This window comes from Halichoeres trimaculatus, unplaced genomic scaffold (assembly GCF_033239565.1).
Source record: "Halichoeres trimaculatus isolate MK-OKI-2021-1 unplaced genomic scaffold, fHalTri1.1 fHalTri1_scaffold_23, whole genome shotgun sequence".
Classification (NCBI taxonomy): domain Eukaryota; kingdom Metazoa; phylum Chordata; class Actinopteri; order Labriformes; family Labridae; genus Halichoeres; species Halichoeres trimaculatus.
This window is the reverse complement of record NW_027437201.1, coordinates 7,931,455-7,950,625: the sequence shown is the minus strand read 5'-3', so window position 1 is coordinate 7,950,625 and position 19,171 is coordinate 7,931,455. Positions and strand designations below refer to the sequence as shown.

General features: G+C 38.7%; 1 protein-coding gene across 1 annotated transcript in view; it reads right to left on the bottom strand.

Annotated features, from left to right (window-relative positions):
* Positions 1-9,896: 9,896 nt before the first annotated feature.
* Positions 9,897-19,171, bottom strand: part of nrg3b (neuregulin 3b) — a 324,753-nt gene continuing 315,478 nt past the window's right edge. The window contains exons 8-9 of the mRNA XM_074663848.1: positions 16,271-16,453; positions 9,897-11,078 (exon numbers count right to left, since the gene is read on the bottom strand). Coding sequence (XP_074519949.1) covers positions 10,385-11,078; positions 16,271-16,453 — 877 coding nt within the window. The 3' untranslated portion in view covers positions 9,897-10,384. The remainder of the gene's footprint in view (positions 11,079-16,270; positions 16,454-19,171) is intronic.

The following is a 19,171-nucleotide window of genomic DNA, read 5'->3' as shown; positions in this document are numbered from 1 at the left end:
ACCCAACCTGCCAGAGCTGTGAAGGAGCTGCAGATATTGGCAGTAAATCCTTAAATCCAGATGCGCAAAGTGAGTCCAGTCATACCAGCTGTAATCACTGCTAAATGTGCTTCAGCTAAGTGCTTTGCAAGGTGTTTAGATCCAAATGTCACTGAGATACAAAGGATTAAATCTGTCAATTCCAGGGCACCTTGATGATGACATTATTACTGTTCTTTGAATCTAAGTTTCCATGTTTTGACTCTTTTGATTTTCTTTAGAATTTTTTTTTTGTCTTTTTTTTTGTAAATTAAAAAACAAATGAAATTGTTTGTTGCAAGCTAACATTTCTAGATTTACTGACTCCAGCCCAGGTTATGACACGGCTTTTTGGTGTCAGTTGTTTCAGCCTTTTAAAAGTAGGTTTTTTTTCTCCGAGAGAACAGTTTTTTTTTTTTTTTTTTTTTTTTTTTATCAAATATTTAAACAAACACATTTGCATGTATGCTGGCTTGCATCCCTTTTGGTTACAAAAGCATAAAAGTGCTTGTATACATGTGTTTCCTTGGATATTTGATGATGAATCCTAAACAGATTTAAAAAAAAAAAAAAACTATTTTTGCTGGCCTTTTGATTTATCTTTTTCCTAGTGTTTGCCATTAACTGGCAATCACAACCAAGAAAAATAATAATGCCATCTAGAGAATGATTATGCTATAAGTTAATCTGTATATCAAATATAAGATGATCCAACAGCTATGTATATGAGAGCTGAATGTTCTGTTTCCTACAGTATCCCACCTCTCCTCCCACACCCGACAATATAGCTGGTAGCGTGGGTGCAACTTTCTATTTGTGTTCATGACAAGAAATGTTGTGGATAGCAAGAAATGAATTCAAGTTTAACAGCATTTCATAGAAAATATTGCTTTAAGAAGCTTAAAAAGTATTAGTCAATGACAGTATTGCTTTGTAATTTCTCATCCATGATGAGTGAGCTTGTGTGATTTGAACATCACATTCAGGGTCAAAAGCTCTAACCCTTTGATAAAGCTGTTTTTCTGTGCTCAGTACTAGATGTTCTTTTCTTGGTTTGTAACTGCTTTAAATTTGGGCACAAAAACATGATTTAAGTTTGAGATATCTCTCTCCTAAAAACTAAGGGAAGGGAGTGTAGGGAACTCACATCCGCCATACAGACAAACTGAAATGAACATTAACAGCATCTATCACACAACAACCATACATTGGTTCATAAGATCCATTGACTGTGAATGTACAAACATCAATGATACATACATACACACATACATCTAGTATCTCTCATACCTACATCTATGGTGCTCTTTATCATACTTTGCTTCATGTCTGATACATACATGCATACATAAGGATAAATTGTATATTTTTCAAATGCCTCTTATCTGCATAATCATACATACATCTTTTAGACACTGTTTTGATAATAATAATAATAACAACAACAACAACAACAACAATAATAATAATAATAATAATAATAATAATAATAATAATAATAATAATAATAATAATCTATTATTATTGTTATTATTTTTTAAATTATAATAATAATAATAATTATTATTATTATTAGTAATAGTAGTAGCAGTAGTTTGTAATTAAAACCATTACTATAGGATTGTACTTACTCTATTCAGAATTGTTTTTGTGTTTGTAATTACTAGATTTTACAATGTTCTAGCTGGCTTTACCTTTCATTGTGTTTTATAAAATGGTTTATGTAAATTTCTTGCTTAAACAGGTGTTTTATGCACCAGAAGCTAGCCAAAGGCTAAGTTAACTAGCTAGTCTTAACCATAGACTGTAAAAAAAAATGGACATCCTCTTGCTCCGCTCGAAGTGAGGTCGCCACAAAAACTGCTCCCCCTTGTGGCTGGCTGTAGTATAGGTCAAAAAATATGTCTCCTTAGTCATTTCAGATGAGTTGGGTCAAGCTTTAAAAAAAGAATACACCTTGTAGAAATGTTTCTTATGTCTGATTGCTGTGGTGGTTTGAAGATATCATTTGGCTGCCTTGTATTCAAGTTTTCTTTTTTTCTGAAAAGTTTCATTTTCATTAGTTGTAGGAGGTTAAAAACGTTAAACAATGATTGACAGCTGTTGTTCTCAAACCATACAATGATGAATGGAGGAGCCACACTGTCCACTCTATATACAGTCTATGGTCTTAACATTGTTAGGATTTTGCTGAATGTAAACAATTACTATTGTCATGTATGACCATTTTTTACCCTTGTGTGTTCAGTTGCTACTTTATCGAGAAGCAATACTTTTTTATTGTGCAATGCATTGTTTCCTGTCCCTGAGATTTTTGGTGAATGGGATGGATGCTACTTAAACCTATGGAGTCTGAGTGAGATTAATCAGCTCCCAAAAACAACATTCATACTTAGTCGTATAAAAGACTTTGCCACCTGCATGAACACAGTCACTGCGTCTGTTAGTTATCATCTCATATCCCACATGGAGAGTCGCTGCTGAGAGACGTTAGCAGACATCCACACTGGTCGTGCTGCATTACACATGCTGGCCTGCTGTCCTCATAATCTCCATGCCATCTGGTTGGAAACCTCACTGTCCCTCCCGCACCTCTGGCACATTAGTATTCCTCTCACACTGTGTGACCAGTGTGTGCATGTGTGTGTGTTAGAGTGTGTATGACATTCCTGAAAAACATTAAACAGCCAACACCAGTCAGGATTAAGCCAATGGATACAAAGCCCACCTCCTACAACCCTGCCTCATTTAAAGGTATTGAGAGCACTTGGCTCTCAGTTTTTGTCAGTGTTGTCTGTGCTTACATGTTTCATACCCACAAATGGACTCACACTGGTGAATTAAAGTCTTTTCTTCAATTGACTTTGACATCAAAGCATAATCCCACCATTTTTCTTAAAATAAAAGGTCTTTTTGAGAAATTATTTGCTAATAAAGGCCAATGATTGTCTGAAACAATGTGATCTGTGGCTCATTAAGCCTTTTTCTTCGCCTTGATTACAGTGAGTTCAGAATGTCACTTTACTTTCAAACGGATCCTCTTTGTCTTCATTTTTTTTTTTTTTTTACAGCTGAAGAATACAGTCAGCAAACAGACAGAATGGTACTCTTTAGAGTAGTGCTTCAAACAGTGTTTCCAGCATTTACTGCACACTGTGATCAAAGACTGCCCCCCCTCCTTCAAATCCACATGACTTCTCATTAGTGCCACGCTACGAAGAGACTCCTCTGGCGTAGATCTTAGTATTGTTTCCACTTTCAAACCTGAATGCAAAACAGTTCAGTTTAGGATGCTGTTTCATAGTTTATTGGACATTTTCCTACGTATGTATTCATAAATGAAGTTAAGTTGATCAATTCAGCTAAACCTGCACAAACTGTTTTTTATGTGGCCACAGGGGGCAGTATAATCCATTTTAGAACACAAAACAGACATTATTCCTTTTCCATTTGTAGGGGTAAAATTGTTTTTCTTTTTTTGTTTGTTTATTTTTTAAAAAGCGTTTATTAATTTCAGAGGTTTCTCTTTAATCTAAGTTGTTTGAACTCTACCAGCTCTTAAGGGCTATATCTCGCAATTCAGTCGTCAAAACTCCACTGTGTTCACTAGATATTCTCTAACTGCATCTGTTTGCTGTTTGGTGCTTGGCAGTAAGACCATAGGTTTTAGGAGCTTTCCCACTCAAAACAGCTGCCTGCTGTTGCAGAAAATGATGCCATGGAGGCAGTGTTGGCCGGGCAGCCAGACAATGCCATGATGATATTCGGAGCTGCAGATTCAGGTGATGCTTTTTTTAAGGAATGAGTCATCAAATACTTAATTCAAGACCTTTAAAAACACCACTAATAACAAGGTGTTAGTTAGATCGAGCAGTTTGTTGGGCTAAGATCTGGCGTCCTCCTGGGGCTGGTAACATGCAAGGCAATTTTTAGCCAGGTTAAGGGCTCAATTTGCCAACCCCAGTGATCCAGGGAAATTTAACCCGATTCGAGGCTCTTCATATTGATAAACTTTTGAAGACGTGATCTTTGTGATGTCACCTATATGTTTCTGATAAAGAGTTTTGAAGTCCACTGTTGGCAGAAAGAAAGAAAAAAAGCTTGCCTTTACCTCATCCTAACTCGTACAGAGAATTGTAAAGAGGAAGTAAAAATGTATGAGTTTTGATAGATTAATTCAGCCTCAAGTTGGTGTGGGATGAAGTTTCATATTTCAGGGCAGGAAGTTGTTGTTTATATTTAATAAACAAGTGTGTGGTATCAATACTGTTTTACTGCTCCCAAGCAGCAGAGTTTGGAGCCTGGAGTATTTAATGATTCCTGGTTGGGCTGCCTCCAGCTCAATACCAGCAACAACCGGTGAGAACCATAGACTGTATATAAAGTGGACAGCGTGGCTGAGCCATTTACCATTGTATAGTTTAAAAGCCAAAATTTCCCCCGTCACAGGCGCAGCCATTGGTAGCAGTTGTGCCCAGAGTCTTCGCAGTAGAGACTGTGAGGGATTCTGGGAGAATCTGAGTGGAGCCGGGTGACAAAAATAATATATATATTTTTTTGTTCAAGAGTCTGATCACTTCTTGACTCTACCTCCAGACATATTTTACAATCCCTGAAAAAAATACACAAGAATGGCAGCTGTCAATCATCGTCAAACCTGTTGTAAAACCGTGTTTTTAGCCTCTTATAATGAATAAAAACAAAACTTTTCAGAAAAAGAGGACTTGAAAACAAGGCAGCTAAATGATATCTTCAAATCACCACAACAACCACAACACATGAGAAACTTTTCTATGAGGTGTGTTGATTTTTTAAAGTTTGACCACGCCTCATCTGGAATGACTGGAGAGAGAGATTTTTTGACCTATACTGCAGCCAGTCACCAGGGGGAGCAGATTTTGTGGCGACCTCACTACGAGCCAGGCAAGCTGAGTCTATGGTGAGAAGGAGTAAAATGGAAAGTGTCATCAACAGATGTGCACTGGATCAGATAGGTTTATTCAAGTCAACGAGTCAACTAGATGTCAAAACCACATTGTATTTTGCTTAACTATGAAGGCAAACTGACAGAATAAGTGCAGTCAGGTCAGGAGCCAACAGGTTTGAAGTTTTACAGTCCAACATGAATGGAAAGTGGCTTATTAATGGAGTGGGAAGTGCTGGAACCTGCTTGTTGTCTGCTTACATCAACTTACACCAGCTGTGTGTTCAGCACCTTGCAGGACAGCAGACAGCTGGGGTTGCTAGACCATGGAGTTCTCGCTCCGTTGATAAGCCTCTCTTTATTCATGTTGGGCTGTGAAACCGCAAAACTGTTGGCTCCTGGTCTGGCTCCACTCATATCTTGGTTTGTTTTTATATTCAAGGTAAGTCTGATCTGTTTTTGGCACGGCTTGTTTTATTATGAAAGTCACTGGTTCTTTTTAGGTAGTTCCTGTCCAACTTCCTGTCCTGCTCAATCTGCTTTTAGTAAATTGACGTGTCCCAGCTCTGAAATGCAACAAATTCAGGAGGCATATGTATTAGCTGCAACCTGTCGAGACCCCAACAGAGCGGGGCCAGACTGGTCCATGTTTGCCATTAACAAGCTGTTCAGTGTCTTCAATCTGAGGATTGTTGTGTTTAAGTTGGTCTCAAATGTCTTCAATTGCTCGCTTTACCAGTATTTTGAAAAAGTGAAAAGGTTTCTTGTGTGTGGCTGGCATAATGAATTAAATTGGCTTCCTGTGATTAAAAACCAAATTCCAATCCTGAAGTTGAAAATAAAATGTGCCAAAAAATGACCTTTGAAAAAGCCGAAGCAGGTTGTATTTTGAGATTTTGATTGGAGTAGATGTGCATCATTTGTTTACATTATATGAAAACCTTAACTTGACATGCACCTGCCGGACACAACTTAAAGACATAATTTTGCAATATTTGGAGCATAGGTATGGTCAAAAAACGAAGTCCTACAGATATCATTCCATTTTCCTTTTTTTTCCAAAAAGATTATTTTGTTTTATTTTTTTAATGCAAAGTTGTCTGGTGTAGTTGCATTTATCCTCAGTGTGTAGGGATTTTCATCCAAAGTTGTTACTCCAAGATTTTTCTCCCACTCTGTCCTCCACAGTTGCCAGAATCCTGTAAAATTTTCTGTACAAAAAAACCTATCAATTAAAATGTTTGAGACTGCCAGTAATGCAGATATGCTCTTCTGAGTTGTGGGAATCCTTGCTACTCTGCAGAAAAACAGGGAAAAAACTTGTCCGCCCCACACACTTACATTCATTACAAATCATTTCTGTCCCCATATAGTTGCAAGTTCTAGACTGCCCTTTCACACATAAACATGTGCCCAAACACACACACACACACACACACACACACACACACACACACACACACACACACACACACACACACACACACACACACACACACACACACACACACACACACACACACACACACACACACAGACAAACACACTCCATGTAGACAACAAAGAGTAAGGAAAAATAATGTCAGACTGACACAAGAAACACAGAAAGGCATTTTCTGGGTGAAACAACGCCACTGTCCGATGAGCCTGTCCTCTTGGTTGATGAGGTCACTCACGCTGCGATGACCACAGAGTTTCAGAGGTTACAGAGGTGTGGTAACTAAATAGCGTTGTGTGGGTTTACACAGACTCTTTATTACCCCATGAACTGTATAATTGTGATGATTTAAAAATTCAACATGCACAAATATAATTTTGACAACCTCATAGCCTTATATTAGTCAAAAACTTGTGCCTCCCCTGAGCTCTCTAGTGACACCCCATGGCACAGACCATAGGCTGGGAACCACTGCTAAGAAGGACTTTCTTTTTCCTTTTCCTTTTTTTTTCTTCACTTTTTTAAAATATATTGATCATTTTACTTATTTTACTTGTTTCACTGTATTTCTGCTAATTTGATAGATTGTTCTTTTATTTAACACTTATCTGTACTGTTTTTTGTGACCGCCTAATTGAATGAAAAACATTGTATGTTGCTGTTCATATCCATCAGTCATATGAAAATTTAAATAACCCGTTGAGTCATACCTTGTTAACAGTCTCTGCATGTATTTAGAAACCTAAATATTTGGTATTTATGCTAATTTAATCTTCCCCTCCCAGCCGTCTTTGCTGAATTTCCCCTCGGGGATCAATGAAGTTCATTTTAATCTCCACAAAACCCTTCTTATAGACTCAAGATACTTTTTATTCTGCAGAGCAGTGATGAAGAAATCTCTGTAAGACCCATTTGCAAGTCCTGAGCAACTTACCTTGCCAGCAGACTCTGCAAAACCAAAAGGGAGGGCAACTCAGATATACTGAGTCTGACGTAAATGAGCCATAAATAAAGAATTGTACTCAGCTCGTAGACCGGTGTGCTTCATTTCCATCCACAAACCTCACGGCTATTGCTATAATTCAACAGTGAAGTTGATCTGCTTTTTGTATTTATAGCCTGTGGATACAGAATAAAGTGCGTCATGGGAAATAGACTGAAATACCTTTTCCTTTGCATACACAGTTTTTGTCCTCACCTAGGATTTACAATTACCCTGTGCTCTCTTTTTTTCACCTTCATACTGGCCTGTGTGGAGAAATTAAGCCTCAGAGTAGAAGATAATATCAGGGGAGTGTACTCTCGGCTTCATTTTCTCAGTCTCTTTACCCTCCTTAATTCAAGCAGACCCTCACTGATACACACTCACACACCCAAACATCTGAGGAACTACTTCCTGCATCCGAAACAAAAATAATGAGGTGAACTTAATTAATGCGGCTGTTTGGAGGGTTGAGGTTTGGGGGATAGCCAAACAGGAGTCTGATTAAACACAGGCTGAAAAGGAAGAGGTGCATACCACAGGTGCTTGTTGCTATGGTGATAAAGGAAAACTCTGCCCTGACCTTGGATAAGACACTTGGCAAGATCTGATTTCTGTGCATTCAAAAGGACGGATGGTCCATTACTGTTGTTCCCTTTCAATAAAAATTCCCATACCTCAGTTTGCAATTCAGCTGGAACCAGGTACTATCCAATACCAGCATTAGACATAAAAAACTGTAGCCTTTGACATTTTTAAACTTACTGGCTCAGAGAAAAGACAGCCTTTCTATAATTTGGATATATGACAGCTACAACTTGGGAAGAGCAAATAATAAAAAAAATCTGTCTCATGTGTTTCTGCTGGCAAGTTGTGGGCAATTTGTTTAAGACGAGACTTCACAAAGAGTTTAAACCTCTGAAGTGGTGACAATAAAAGAAAATCATAAGCATCTCCAAACAACCTCAGTTAGCATTAGCAGGAGCTAGGCTTGCAGCTTCAATGACCTGCTGTGTCTGGCAAAGCACCAGAGACTTAGAGAGGAGCTTTCTTTTTATGCTTTACACTGTCCCTCTGATACCTTAAAGTAGCTTAACATGATTTACAGCTCACAGAGCTCCCTTTTTCCCTCTAACACTAGTGTTCATAAACACCTTATTTCAGCCTCTGTCTTAAACACTTAAATTTGGATGCTGTCTCTTTAAGGCACACCTCTCCATAAACCCCCAACTCTTGGACTGGCTGGCCCTCTTGAGGCTTTGCATCTCATTATTTTTAAAGATTTCCCCTAAAAAGATGGCTGACTGGACTGACAGGTGGGCACACTGTAGCTGATTTACCAAAGTTAGGTTGAGTCAGCTTTTCCAACATGGCAACCAACACCAAGTGGTCTAAAAATTCTGCTTTAGAAACAGATGGGTGATGTCACAAAGACGTGGGTAAAGCTAGAAAATGAAAACATAAATGAAGTAATTCTCAAACATGTTTCCTGAACTTATAGGTAGTCAATAGCTGACTCCAGTCAGTTATTCAAACATGGCAGCCAACAACAAGTGGTCTAAAAACTCTGCTTTGGAAACAGATGGATGATGTCACAAAGATGTGGGTAAAGCAAGAAAATGAAAACATAAATGAAACTGTTATCAAAAATGTCACCTGACCTTACAGGTAGTCAATAGCTGAGACCAGTCAGTTATTCTAACATGGCAGCCAACGACAAGTGGTCCTAAAACTCTGCTTTAACAAAAAGATAGGTGGTGTCGAAAAAGACGTTGGTAAAGCTAGAAAATGACAACAAAAATGAAGTAGTTCTCAAACATGTTTTCTGACCCTACAGGTATACAATAGCTGACTCCTGTCAGCTATTTCAACATGGCAGCCAATGACAAGCGGTCCACAAACTCTGATTTAGAAACAGGTGGGTGATGTCACAAAGACGTGGGTAAAGCTAGAAAATGAAAACATAAAAAAAGTTGTTCTCAAACATATTGCCTGGGCCAACAGGCATTCAACATGGAATCCAACGACAAGTGGTCCAAAAACTCTTCTTTAGAAACAGATGTGTGACGTCAGAAAGATTAGATGACTAAACCTAAAAAAAATGAAAACATAAATGAAGTAGTTCTAGAACATGTTTCCTGACCCTAAAGGTATTCAATAGCTGACTCCAGTCAGCTATTCTAATGTGGTAGCCAAGTGGTTCAAAAACTCTGCTTTACAAACAGATGGATGATGTCACAAAGACAAGGGGGAAAATAAGAAAATCTAAACATAAATGAAGTAGTTCTCAAACATGTTTCCTGACCTCACAGGTAGTCAATAGCCACAATACCAGTCTGAGTGTGTTGCAAATTGCTATGTGAGGATAGTCGTAAAAGAAATTACTTTCACTGATGCAACTGGATAATTTCCATCAGGGCTTATAAAAACACACAGTATTCATTCACAACACAGACTGGAATACTTACTGTGGAGGCATTTGGAAGACTGGAATCAGCGTTGGGTTGTAAAGACGGATCAGCACGACAAATCCCTTAATTAACACTGTTATCTTAGTCTTTATTTTGTCACAATTGTAGTCAAATATATACGTCTATATGACATATATTATATGACATATATAATTTCATTTCTTTACAATAGAGAAACAACATAGAGATGACACACTATTTTGGTTTCTATGTAGAAGCTCCTTTTAAATAGTGGTATTTTTTTCAATACACTGTTTAAGTCAAGCTCCCACTCCAGTCACGTTTTTTGTTTTTCCTTGTTGAGTCACATTTATTCACAATGTGTGTTTGTTTTGTCTCTTTATCATTATAATTGGACGTTCTTTGCTGTGTCAATATTTTTTTCCCTCTGCAGTTCAATCTGTTCGTGTTCCTTTCAGAAAAAAAAAAAATCGACCGCCATCTGTTATTGGTCCGTGTGGCCGCCCAGATGGTTCCACCTGCTAAACCATCCAGCGAAGGTATACAGTTATTGGAAACAGTGTCTTTGAAGCTTTACACAGTTAATCCAATCAGCTTGCAGACGGCTTGGCATGAGCGTTTCCAGTTCCTCTGCAGCTGGGTCCTTTGGTGGCCAAGGAGCAGTTTGCGCCTCCGAACACGAGGGATGTCTGACCTTGGCACTGTCCCTGTGCTTCTCTTTGGCCTGCTGCCGTCAAACCTCTGCTCCCGCCGCCTGTGTGCAGAACTCTGGCTGGATTCAGAACACTTTTCCCTTCCCAGGCCTCAGGAGTGTTTGTGCCACCGCGCGGGATCTCGCCATGAGACCCAGACATTTTCACAGGGATGGACAGGCTTCTCTGTTTCAACTCCTGTGCGAGTTCTACTGCAATTTCCAAGGAGCAGTGTGTGAGATTCCTCTCTGACCCCAGTGTAAAGGCGGTGTCGGGAGCCAGCACAACGGTCTCGCAGGTGGATGAGGGAGAATCAGTGACAGACACTGCTGACTTCACAGGCAGCTCTGCGTGCCACTTGTGGAGCCTGCCTTGGTTCTGGTCCCCTGCGTCTGCATTTCCAGCCTCGAGGTCGCATGCTTGGAGCGATGGGATGATGGGCACGGAGCGAGTGCGCAGGGAGGGCGGGAGGAAGGCTGTTCCTTTATCCAGGCGGGTGCACGGGACCTCGGTCCATCCTTTTCTGGCTGCAAAATGAGAGAGCGAGGTCCTGCTGAGGAGGGCGCCAACTCTCCCACTGGCCGAGTCACACCTTTAGGCAGCAGAGAGACAAGAAACAAGTGAGAATATAGTCAGTTACATGGTGACCTTTCTTATGCGACACTTATTTCCTCAGGGAAATAGAAGACAGAAAGTAATACTTCAAGAATATATAGAACATATCAGATTTTTCCATTTCATCTCCCTTGTTTCTCTGCATGGTTCCACAGAAAAAAAAAATCTTGCACCAACAAATTACTATCATTAGGTATTGTTCTGTCTTAATCGGATGTAATTATCTATAATCCTTTACATGTGCAGTTTTCATTGTCACTGAATGATTGTTAAACTGAAAAAATCCTCTTTCTCTTGTCTGCTTTGTTGAAGATTTAAAGCTTTAGCGACACAGCTGCTGGAATCCTGACCCCTGGCTTGTGTGCATATGTTGGGGGAATAAGATATTTACCCCCATGAACATGTGTGCTGTAACAATTACAGAGCACACCTCTCCTGGGAGGCTTTAGAGGGGAAATGTAGTTGGGATGCACTGCACATGCAGCATGTGAGGGCTGGTTTTGAATGAGCTTAAAGAGCATCGTTTGAAGCACACAAATAATACAGCAGAGCATGGAGACTTGAAGTTAAGTGGGTTTAGTTTTATACATGTCAAATGTACTCAAGAGTTAATATTGTTACTAAAGATTAACTTCACGTTTAGTATATTCCTTGGCACAGCCTTGGGAGGAAGTCAGTGTTATTGTCAGCCTTCTGAGACTGTTTGTAGCATAACCAAGTTTAAATAATTGAATTACTTTTCCACTCCTCCCGTCGGTATTAGACGGGCGAATGCAAGCTGGAGGTAAATCCGCCAGATCAAAAACACATCTAAAAATAACTCCCATGGCAAATTTTCCTTCAATTCCGTCCGCGTCTGCGATGGGTAAATATCAGTTTTGACACAGGATAATGAAAGTGACAATACTCTGTGGGGATTTGTTGTCATAAAAATGGAAAACATGGATGAGTACTCTCATGTTTGTTTGCTGTTCTTCCCTCTTTTATTTGTCGTCTTTTCTTTTTTCATAACACCTTCTTCACGTCGCACTGTCTACCTCCATCTTTTCCCTCCATTGCACTCTCATCATCTCCACACAATCTCCCTTCTTTCCTCACCCCTCCTCCTTTTCCTTCCCCTCTCTTTTTCTTTTCTTTTCCACCTCCCTGTTTCCAGTGATGAGAGGGTGTATCCATGGCAACAAGAGAGAGGTGGGGGCTGGAGGATGAGGATGAAGAGAGGAGAGGAGAAGAGAGGGGGCTGTAAGGTTGGTAGCTTGTTGTAGTGTGGCTGGTAAGCAGCGAGAATATGACGAAGGGTGCCGAAATTCATGTGACTGATGGATCTGTGAGGGATTAATCAAAAACTAATGACACTGAACGTGTTTCACCAAAGACATCTGATTCTATCCTTGAGGAGGAGATAAACTCACTCATTTCTGCTTCTCTTCCAGACAAGAATGTTCCAGCTGTAACTGCTGATAGCTTGCAGGTTTTAGTGATTCAAAAACCTATTTCACTAAAGTTAAAGTCTGGGATTGTGCATTAAAACGTGTTTGTTTGTGTGCAAGTGGGCACATGAATGAAAGATACATGGGTGTGTGTGTGTGTATATATAGGGAGGGGGGAGTTAAGAGGGAAGCTGTTATGCTCCAGGAGGATCTCAAGCTTTTGAAAGAAGTGCTGAGCTCCACGGAGCTTTGTTTAAAAATGTAAATTATGGAAATAGGTCACATAAAGAGTTTGGCAGCTCACAGTGTATCTTACAAGTCACTGTTACGCACAATCAGGCTGGCATGCTAATAGGGACATTGCTCGGCACTTTTAAGTGCCTTGAATGCACCGGGGACACTGCTGCTTTAATGACAGGCGTTTTTGATAACAGTGCCATCGCTCAAGTTGCACACACTGACAGCAAATGAGGCTGTCTCTGACTCATATGCTAAGTAGGGCTGCATTACCAAGGCTTAAAGATGCTTTCTTCTGCATCTGTAAATAAACCTAAAATAATTCAACGATACCTGTGCTTCAGAAAATGAAAGTGGGGCAGCTTGAAATGCTGTGTTCTTAATACCAACCAAGAAACAAAGTCATGTTTGTATCTCTGTTTATACAATGTAACATCTCTTAAATGAAGGCATTCTTTTAAAGTCTAACTTTCAGTTCTAAGAAACTTTTAGTCTAAAAATATGAGTTTGAAGCTCCTTAAAGCACACAAACCTTCACCATCTGAATTACTGAAATATCTAAGCTGACTGTCCTTATTGTTTTTGACGTTATGATTATTTGTGGTTTGTTTAAATTTCTCTAAGTAATTTTCAAGGATTATTTAAAAACAGAGTGAACAGAGCCTTAGTGGTTTCTAAAATTGAACTGATTCATATTTGGGAAACACTTTTTGTTGTCACTGGTAGAATCTTATAGTCATGTAATTGTATTTATTGTGACCAACTTCTGAGTCATATGCCAACTAGGGCTGCATTATTTTAAGATGCAAATACGACTTGATTGTCTCAATGTTTGAATTGTTTCTTGTATAAAAGAGAATTGAAACAGCTTGACATCTAATAACATTCTACCCAGGAAATCAAACCTCACAATAGAAAATCTTATTTTTCTCTTATGTAACAGTGCGACATCACTCCAGCTTAAAGCTCTGCAAAGGATCTCTAAACTGGTTATAAAACAGATTATTGATGCCACTTACTGCCCGAAAAAAGTGAACAAGAACATCAACAAGAAGAGTGACTATTTCTATGTGGTTATTTATACAAGGCCTGATGGAAGGAAGTGATGAACTGTACTCAGCTGATAGCCTCTTTTTACCACCAAGATCCACCAAGAAATACATCTGACTGTTAAAGAGAGTAAGGTGAATATCCTTTTATTTCATCTTTAATACCTCCGCCAAGGAGGTTATGGTTTTAGGAGAGTTTTTCTGTTTGTCTGTGAACAACATAACTCAAAAAGTAACAAACGGATCTTCATGAAATTTTCAGGAAATGTTCGAAATGGAGCAAGGAAGAAGTGATTAAATTTTGGGGAAGGGGAGTATAACATTAAAGTCGGACTTAAGTGTTAGTGACAATCACAATATGCTTGGTAGAGGTCTGCGCTTTCTGAGTGCTTTTCTAGTTTTGTTTTTTAATTTGGTTGGACACTTCAAACATGAACTATTTGTTTGTATACCATCAATATCCCTTTTGTAATTACTAACCTTGCTCTCATTATCCTTTCTTATCATTTTAACAAACATTTTGTTGTTCATTACTTGATTATTTGTCTTAATGTAAATATATAAATTGAAATATTTTTCTTTTGTTTCTATATTTTCTACTTTTCTATTTTTTCTACAAATGTGTAATTTCATATTTGTATTGCTATTTCATTTCTTATTGTTATTGTATTTACTGCAGCTGCTGTGACAAAAAAAAAAAAAAAAAAAAAAAAAAAAACTACCCCATGGGGGAATCAATAAAATATATTCTATTCCACTCTAAAACTACCTGTCAAGATGTATAAAATGTATACATCATCTCGCCTGTAGTGAGGTCACTACAAAAACTGCTCCCCCTGTTGACTGGCTGCTGTATAAGTCAAAGACCCAGTCATTCCAGATGAGCTGTGATCAAACTTTAAAAAACAAATAAAATCTCATTGAAAACTTTCTCACATCTGTATGCTGCGGTGATATTAAGATAATATAGTTGCATTGTGTTCATGCCTTCTTTGACAGATGATGTTCTTGTGTAGTTTTTAATGGTAATAGTAAGATATATCAGAAGGGAGAGCCAAGAAGAGATTAGACTCTCGAAAGAAAAGAAAGAAGTAATAATGAAAATATAAAAAAGTTCCAAATCAGGAACTTAAAGTTTTGTAACGGTAATTTTTGCTTATACTGTACATGCGGTACAGCATACACTGTTGCTGCTGGTGATCGGACAGGAGCTGGTGGCACCATTTTTAAGTTTGGATGCAGATGATTGCCTTACTCTACCCTCTTTGCCAAACTCCAGTGTGTTTGTGTTGTTAGTTTGTGTGCCAGGGATTACAGTCATGGGAGGAGGGGTTGAAAAATGTTGTAAACAGTGCAAAGATTCCGCTTCCCCTGAGGCCAAGTATTACATTTACATCCATGGAGTTACATGAACAAAATTAAGTTGAGATCAAGTCCTAAGTAGTTTCAAATGACGTGAAGTGATGCACAACTTTGTTTCAAAACTGGATAAATGTTCCCCTCCAAAGAACAAACATGTCAGTCAAGCTACTTTTTTCTGATCCTGTGCCAGTGAGAATGATCAGACTGTACTTATGAAATGTGTAAGTTATATTTAAACCCTCAGACAGCCAACTGGTGAGAGGTGGCTCTTGCCAAAAGTCCTCCCTGCTTTCAAAGCCTCTTGAAACTGTGCCAGTGGCTGTGCTTCATTTGTGATAGGCGTGAAAATAGGCCAAGTCACTGTCCTCGCCTGACACCAGGGGGGAAGCACGAGTAGAATTCATGATGTGTTAAATTAATCCTGTTCAATTTGTGGTCTTGTTGTAGAAGGCTGAATTCGCCCAATACGTTTCCAGTTTTGGCTCCAACATGACAGAGAATCAAATTATTTATTGGATGCGTGACCCATAACGCTACAAAAATGCACGAGAATTACCCAAAATAAAAGCCTTTCTGTACAGCTGAATTTCATGTGAACTCATGTATAGTGTTGTAATAAGCTTAGAGGCTGTTGCTGCATTTTTACCCCAATAAAACCACGCATATTAAACTCATTTTCATTCACAGCAACAGCCCAGTGGCAAGAGGAGAGAAGATAACACACACACATGTATTTTGGACTTCCCCAGCACCCTGATACTGCTGAGTGGTTGAGATCAAGCGTGTTTTCCAAATTAATTGTGACAGTCCCAGTTGAAGCAGGGCACAGCAGATCTCATTTATTTCCTCCGGATCAGATTTCATAAGCCAGTTCACGGATTTGAACTGAAAGTGTTTTGGTCATAAACTCATTTCCCCCTAAAATTATCCCTCTGCCACTCCAACTTAACCCGAGTAAGTCCAGGGGTCTGTATCACTGACACGGCTAGTTGACCTCAGTGAAGAGAGAGGCGAGGAGAATTTTGTCTGTGAGGATAAAACAAACACCACAAAACTAACAAAAACAAGAAACCATCTTCAAAAAGTTTCACCTTCTTATGGACTCTATGTCTGCTGACTCATCCTCCTGCAAGTGTTTGTAGACGCGGCTGCCAGCTCTGGATCCATCGATGAGGTTTGTTGTAATTTTGTGTTTTCCTCTAGTGACAGGCGGGGTCCTGAAGTAGCTGTTCTCTCTGCGTTGTTGGGCAGGGCTGAGTGAAAGGGAACTACTCCTGTAACCAGATGGAAATTCAATAAGAGTAAACACACTGTTTTATAAAAGCTGCATAAATTTAAACATCACCCGTAGCTTCAGTTATTCCATCAAATGTGTCTTACCTCCTGTGCTCACTCATGTAAAATAACTGAAATGGATTGACCTTTCTGTTTTGTGTTTGAGTAGAAAATACCACCCTGTTTCTTTTTTCAATTTACTCATTTCTGCTGCTGGGAATCAGACAGAGCACTCAAATTTTTGTTCTGAGGATGGTAAAAGAAGAGTGAGTAGAACATGTAAACAAAAACATCATCTAATCAAAAGAGAGGGGGCTTCTCAGTGAGACCATGTTGCTAAATGCTAACATAAGCATGATGGCTAGCCTTTCTGACCTGACACAGCATGGCTTGTCAATATGATAAGCTGTGCTAATTAGGCAACAGCTGTATGCTAAGACTGACTGACACATGTACAGATGCATCAGTATTGAACTTTGACTTGTAGAACACCAGGGATGTTTTCTACTAAAAAAAAAACAAAAACAGGATTAGCCTTGACATTGACAATGACTTAAATTCAGTCCATACTGACAGATCAGTGTTGCAAACAAGGTGTATAGTTTTGATATTTTTAAGTGCTTAAAAATTGCAATTCCTTGGATGTCCACTTGAGGCTGGTTACCAAAGTCTTAGATGTCACATACACAATCATTTGTAAAATCCAATTACTACAGCAAAATATACATCCTGTTTCAAAACAGGTATTTAAGGTCTGAAAAGCTATTTTTTCTTTTTGTACACGCTGATCAGGTGTAATTAATTTATAAATATCCCATAAGTTTGAAAAGATTATGAGGTTATTTTGCACGTTTAGGAGCATGACTGGCAAGTGGACACACTGTGGCTATCAGTAAGAAGAGTAAAGGACATTTACTCCATCTTTTCGCCTATTGCTTAGTAAACCAAAAGTGAGTCAGCATTTCTAATATGGCAGCCACCAACAATAGGCTTTAAAACTCTGCTTTAGAAACTAACAGATGACATCACAGAGACTAACCACAACATCTTAACAGTCATGTGTCTGGATCAAATTCGTTTTTTTATAGGTATGCTTTTGGACTCAGAGCATATCGCTTTAAAGAAGAGCAACCCTAGTTAAACCAGGACCTTGCTCTGCGGTACATGCTAAGAACACCATGATGTATGAAAGTCTCTGAGAACAAAAAAGCAGTCATGGCTTAAGGGAAGTGTTCAAAACAGCTTCTATCAACATTATGCTGATATACTTTTAGTAGGCAGCTATTAGTTATTCATTACATGAAAGCAGATGAATTAGAACGTCTAAACATGCTAATGTGTTGTTAAAACATATACAATTGGTTCACGGTTTAACAAGTTGACAAGCAAACATACGACTTAGTGTGTTTTGATTCAAATACTGACATGGAGATAAAATGCATGAAATGATAATGAAGCTAACAAGCTGTAACAAGCTAACAAGATGTTTGACAGCTCCAATGTTTATCAGTTTTGAAGCTAATCTTGTAGCAAAGGTTTGCTAACACTGGCACCAAACTCAAGCTTGAGCTGAGTTTGATGATTTTCATAAGTTTGGGTTGTAAATTTGGTATTTAGGAGATTCAACTGTATTGCTCAATCATAAAATCAAAAGCTAGCTATCAAAGTTGGTTAGTTCTGTGTACCATTATTAAATGCAATCTATCCAATATTTGAAAGGAACATATTCCCAGAACAGCAAATGACAATTCTATTGCTGCAGATGTCAGAATTTCAAAGAGGATCAGGAATGACTTCCAACCTAAGAGCTGTGAACTTTTGAAGAAAAAAATGAACACGCAACATGTTGAAATTCATCCTGGGAACTTTATCAAAGTGTCGCTTCCTATGATCCGTCCTATAGGTGTTGATATAAGGGTGGATTTCATACTTGACATGAGAATGAAGAGTATACATTGTTATCCTGCTGCAGTGAAAGACTGAAGCAGGGATCAGTCGTAGCTGTGCTTCCTGCCTGGGCACACTGTTTTTAAAATTGTTCTGTGAGCAGTAGGTGGTTGACTTCAAAGCAGATCCCAGCCCATCTGCTGCAATAAAGCAATGACATGAAATGTGAATCAAAGTTATACTGAACTATATTGCATGCTTCTGTGTCTGTATCATACAAGAACAAACAAGTTTCACAGCACAAGGGGGTGCACCAAATATAGGCCTAAAAAATAGCCTTCAATTTTCTGAAGACATCATTAAACTGCACTGCCCTGTTGTTCTACCTTTGATCATCCACTCGTGTTTCTTTTATGAGCAGCAGGTCACTTAATTCTGCTGGATTAACGGAACAAAAACAAGAACTTATTACTGTTTTTCCCCTGCTGGGTAAAAATGTTGATTGTGTTGGAGCACGAATCAGTGACAAACAGTGCGCCAGCTTGATTTTGGTTCTTGAATTATTTTTCATTGCAGCCGTCAGACTACAAAAAGACTGTGGATGAATGAATGCAGTGGTGGACCCTTGTTTAAACAATCCCAATGTTCAAACTTTAAAATTTTCTTGCTGAGCTCTCATTCATTTTAATTCATGCAGTTAAATAAATCATCTGGTAGACAGCTGTTTATTTATTAATATATTATGGGAACATAATGTTAAAAAAATATGTGGCTATTGTAATTTCCAAATTTCTGTAGCTGCTGAACAATAAGCATAGCTAATGCAGACA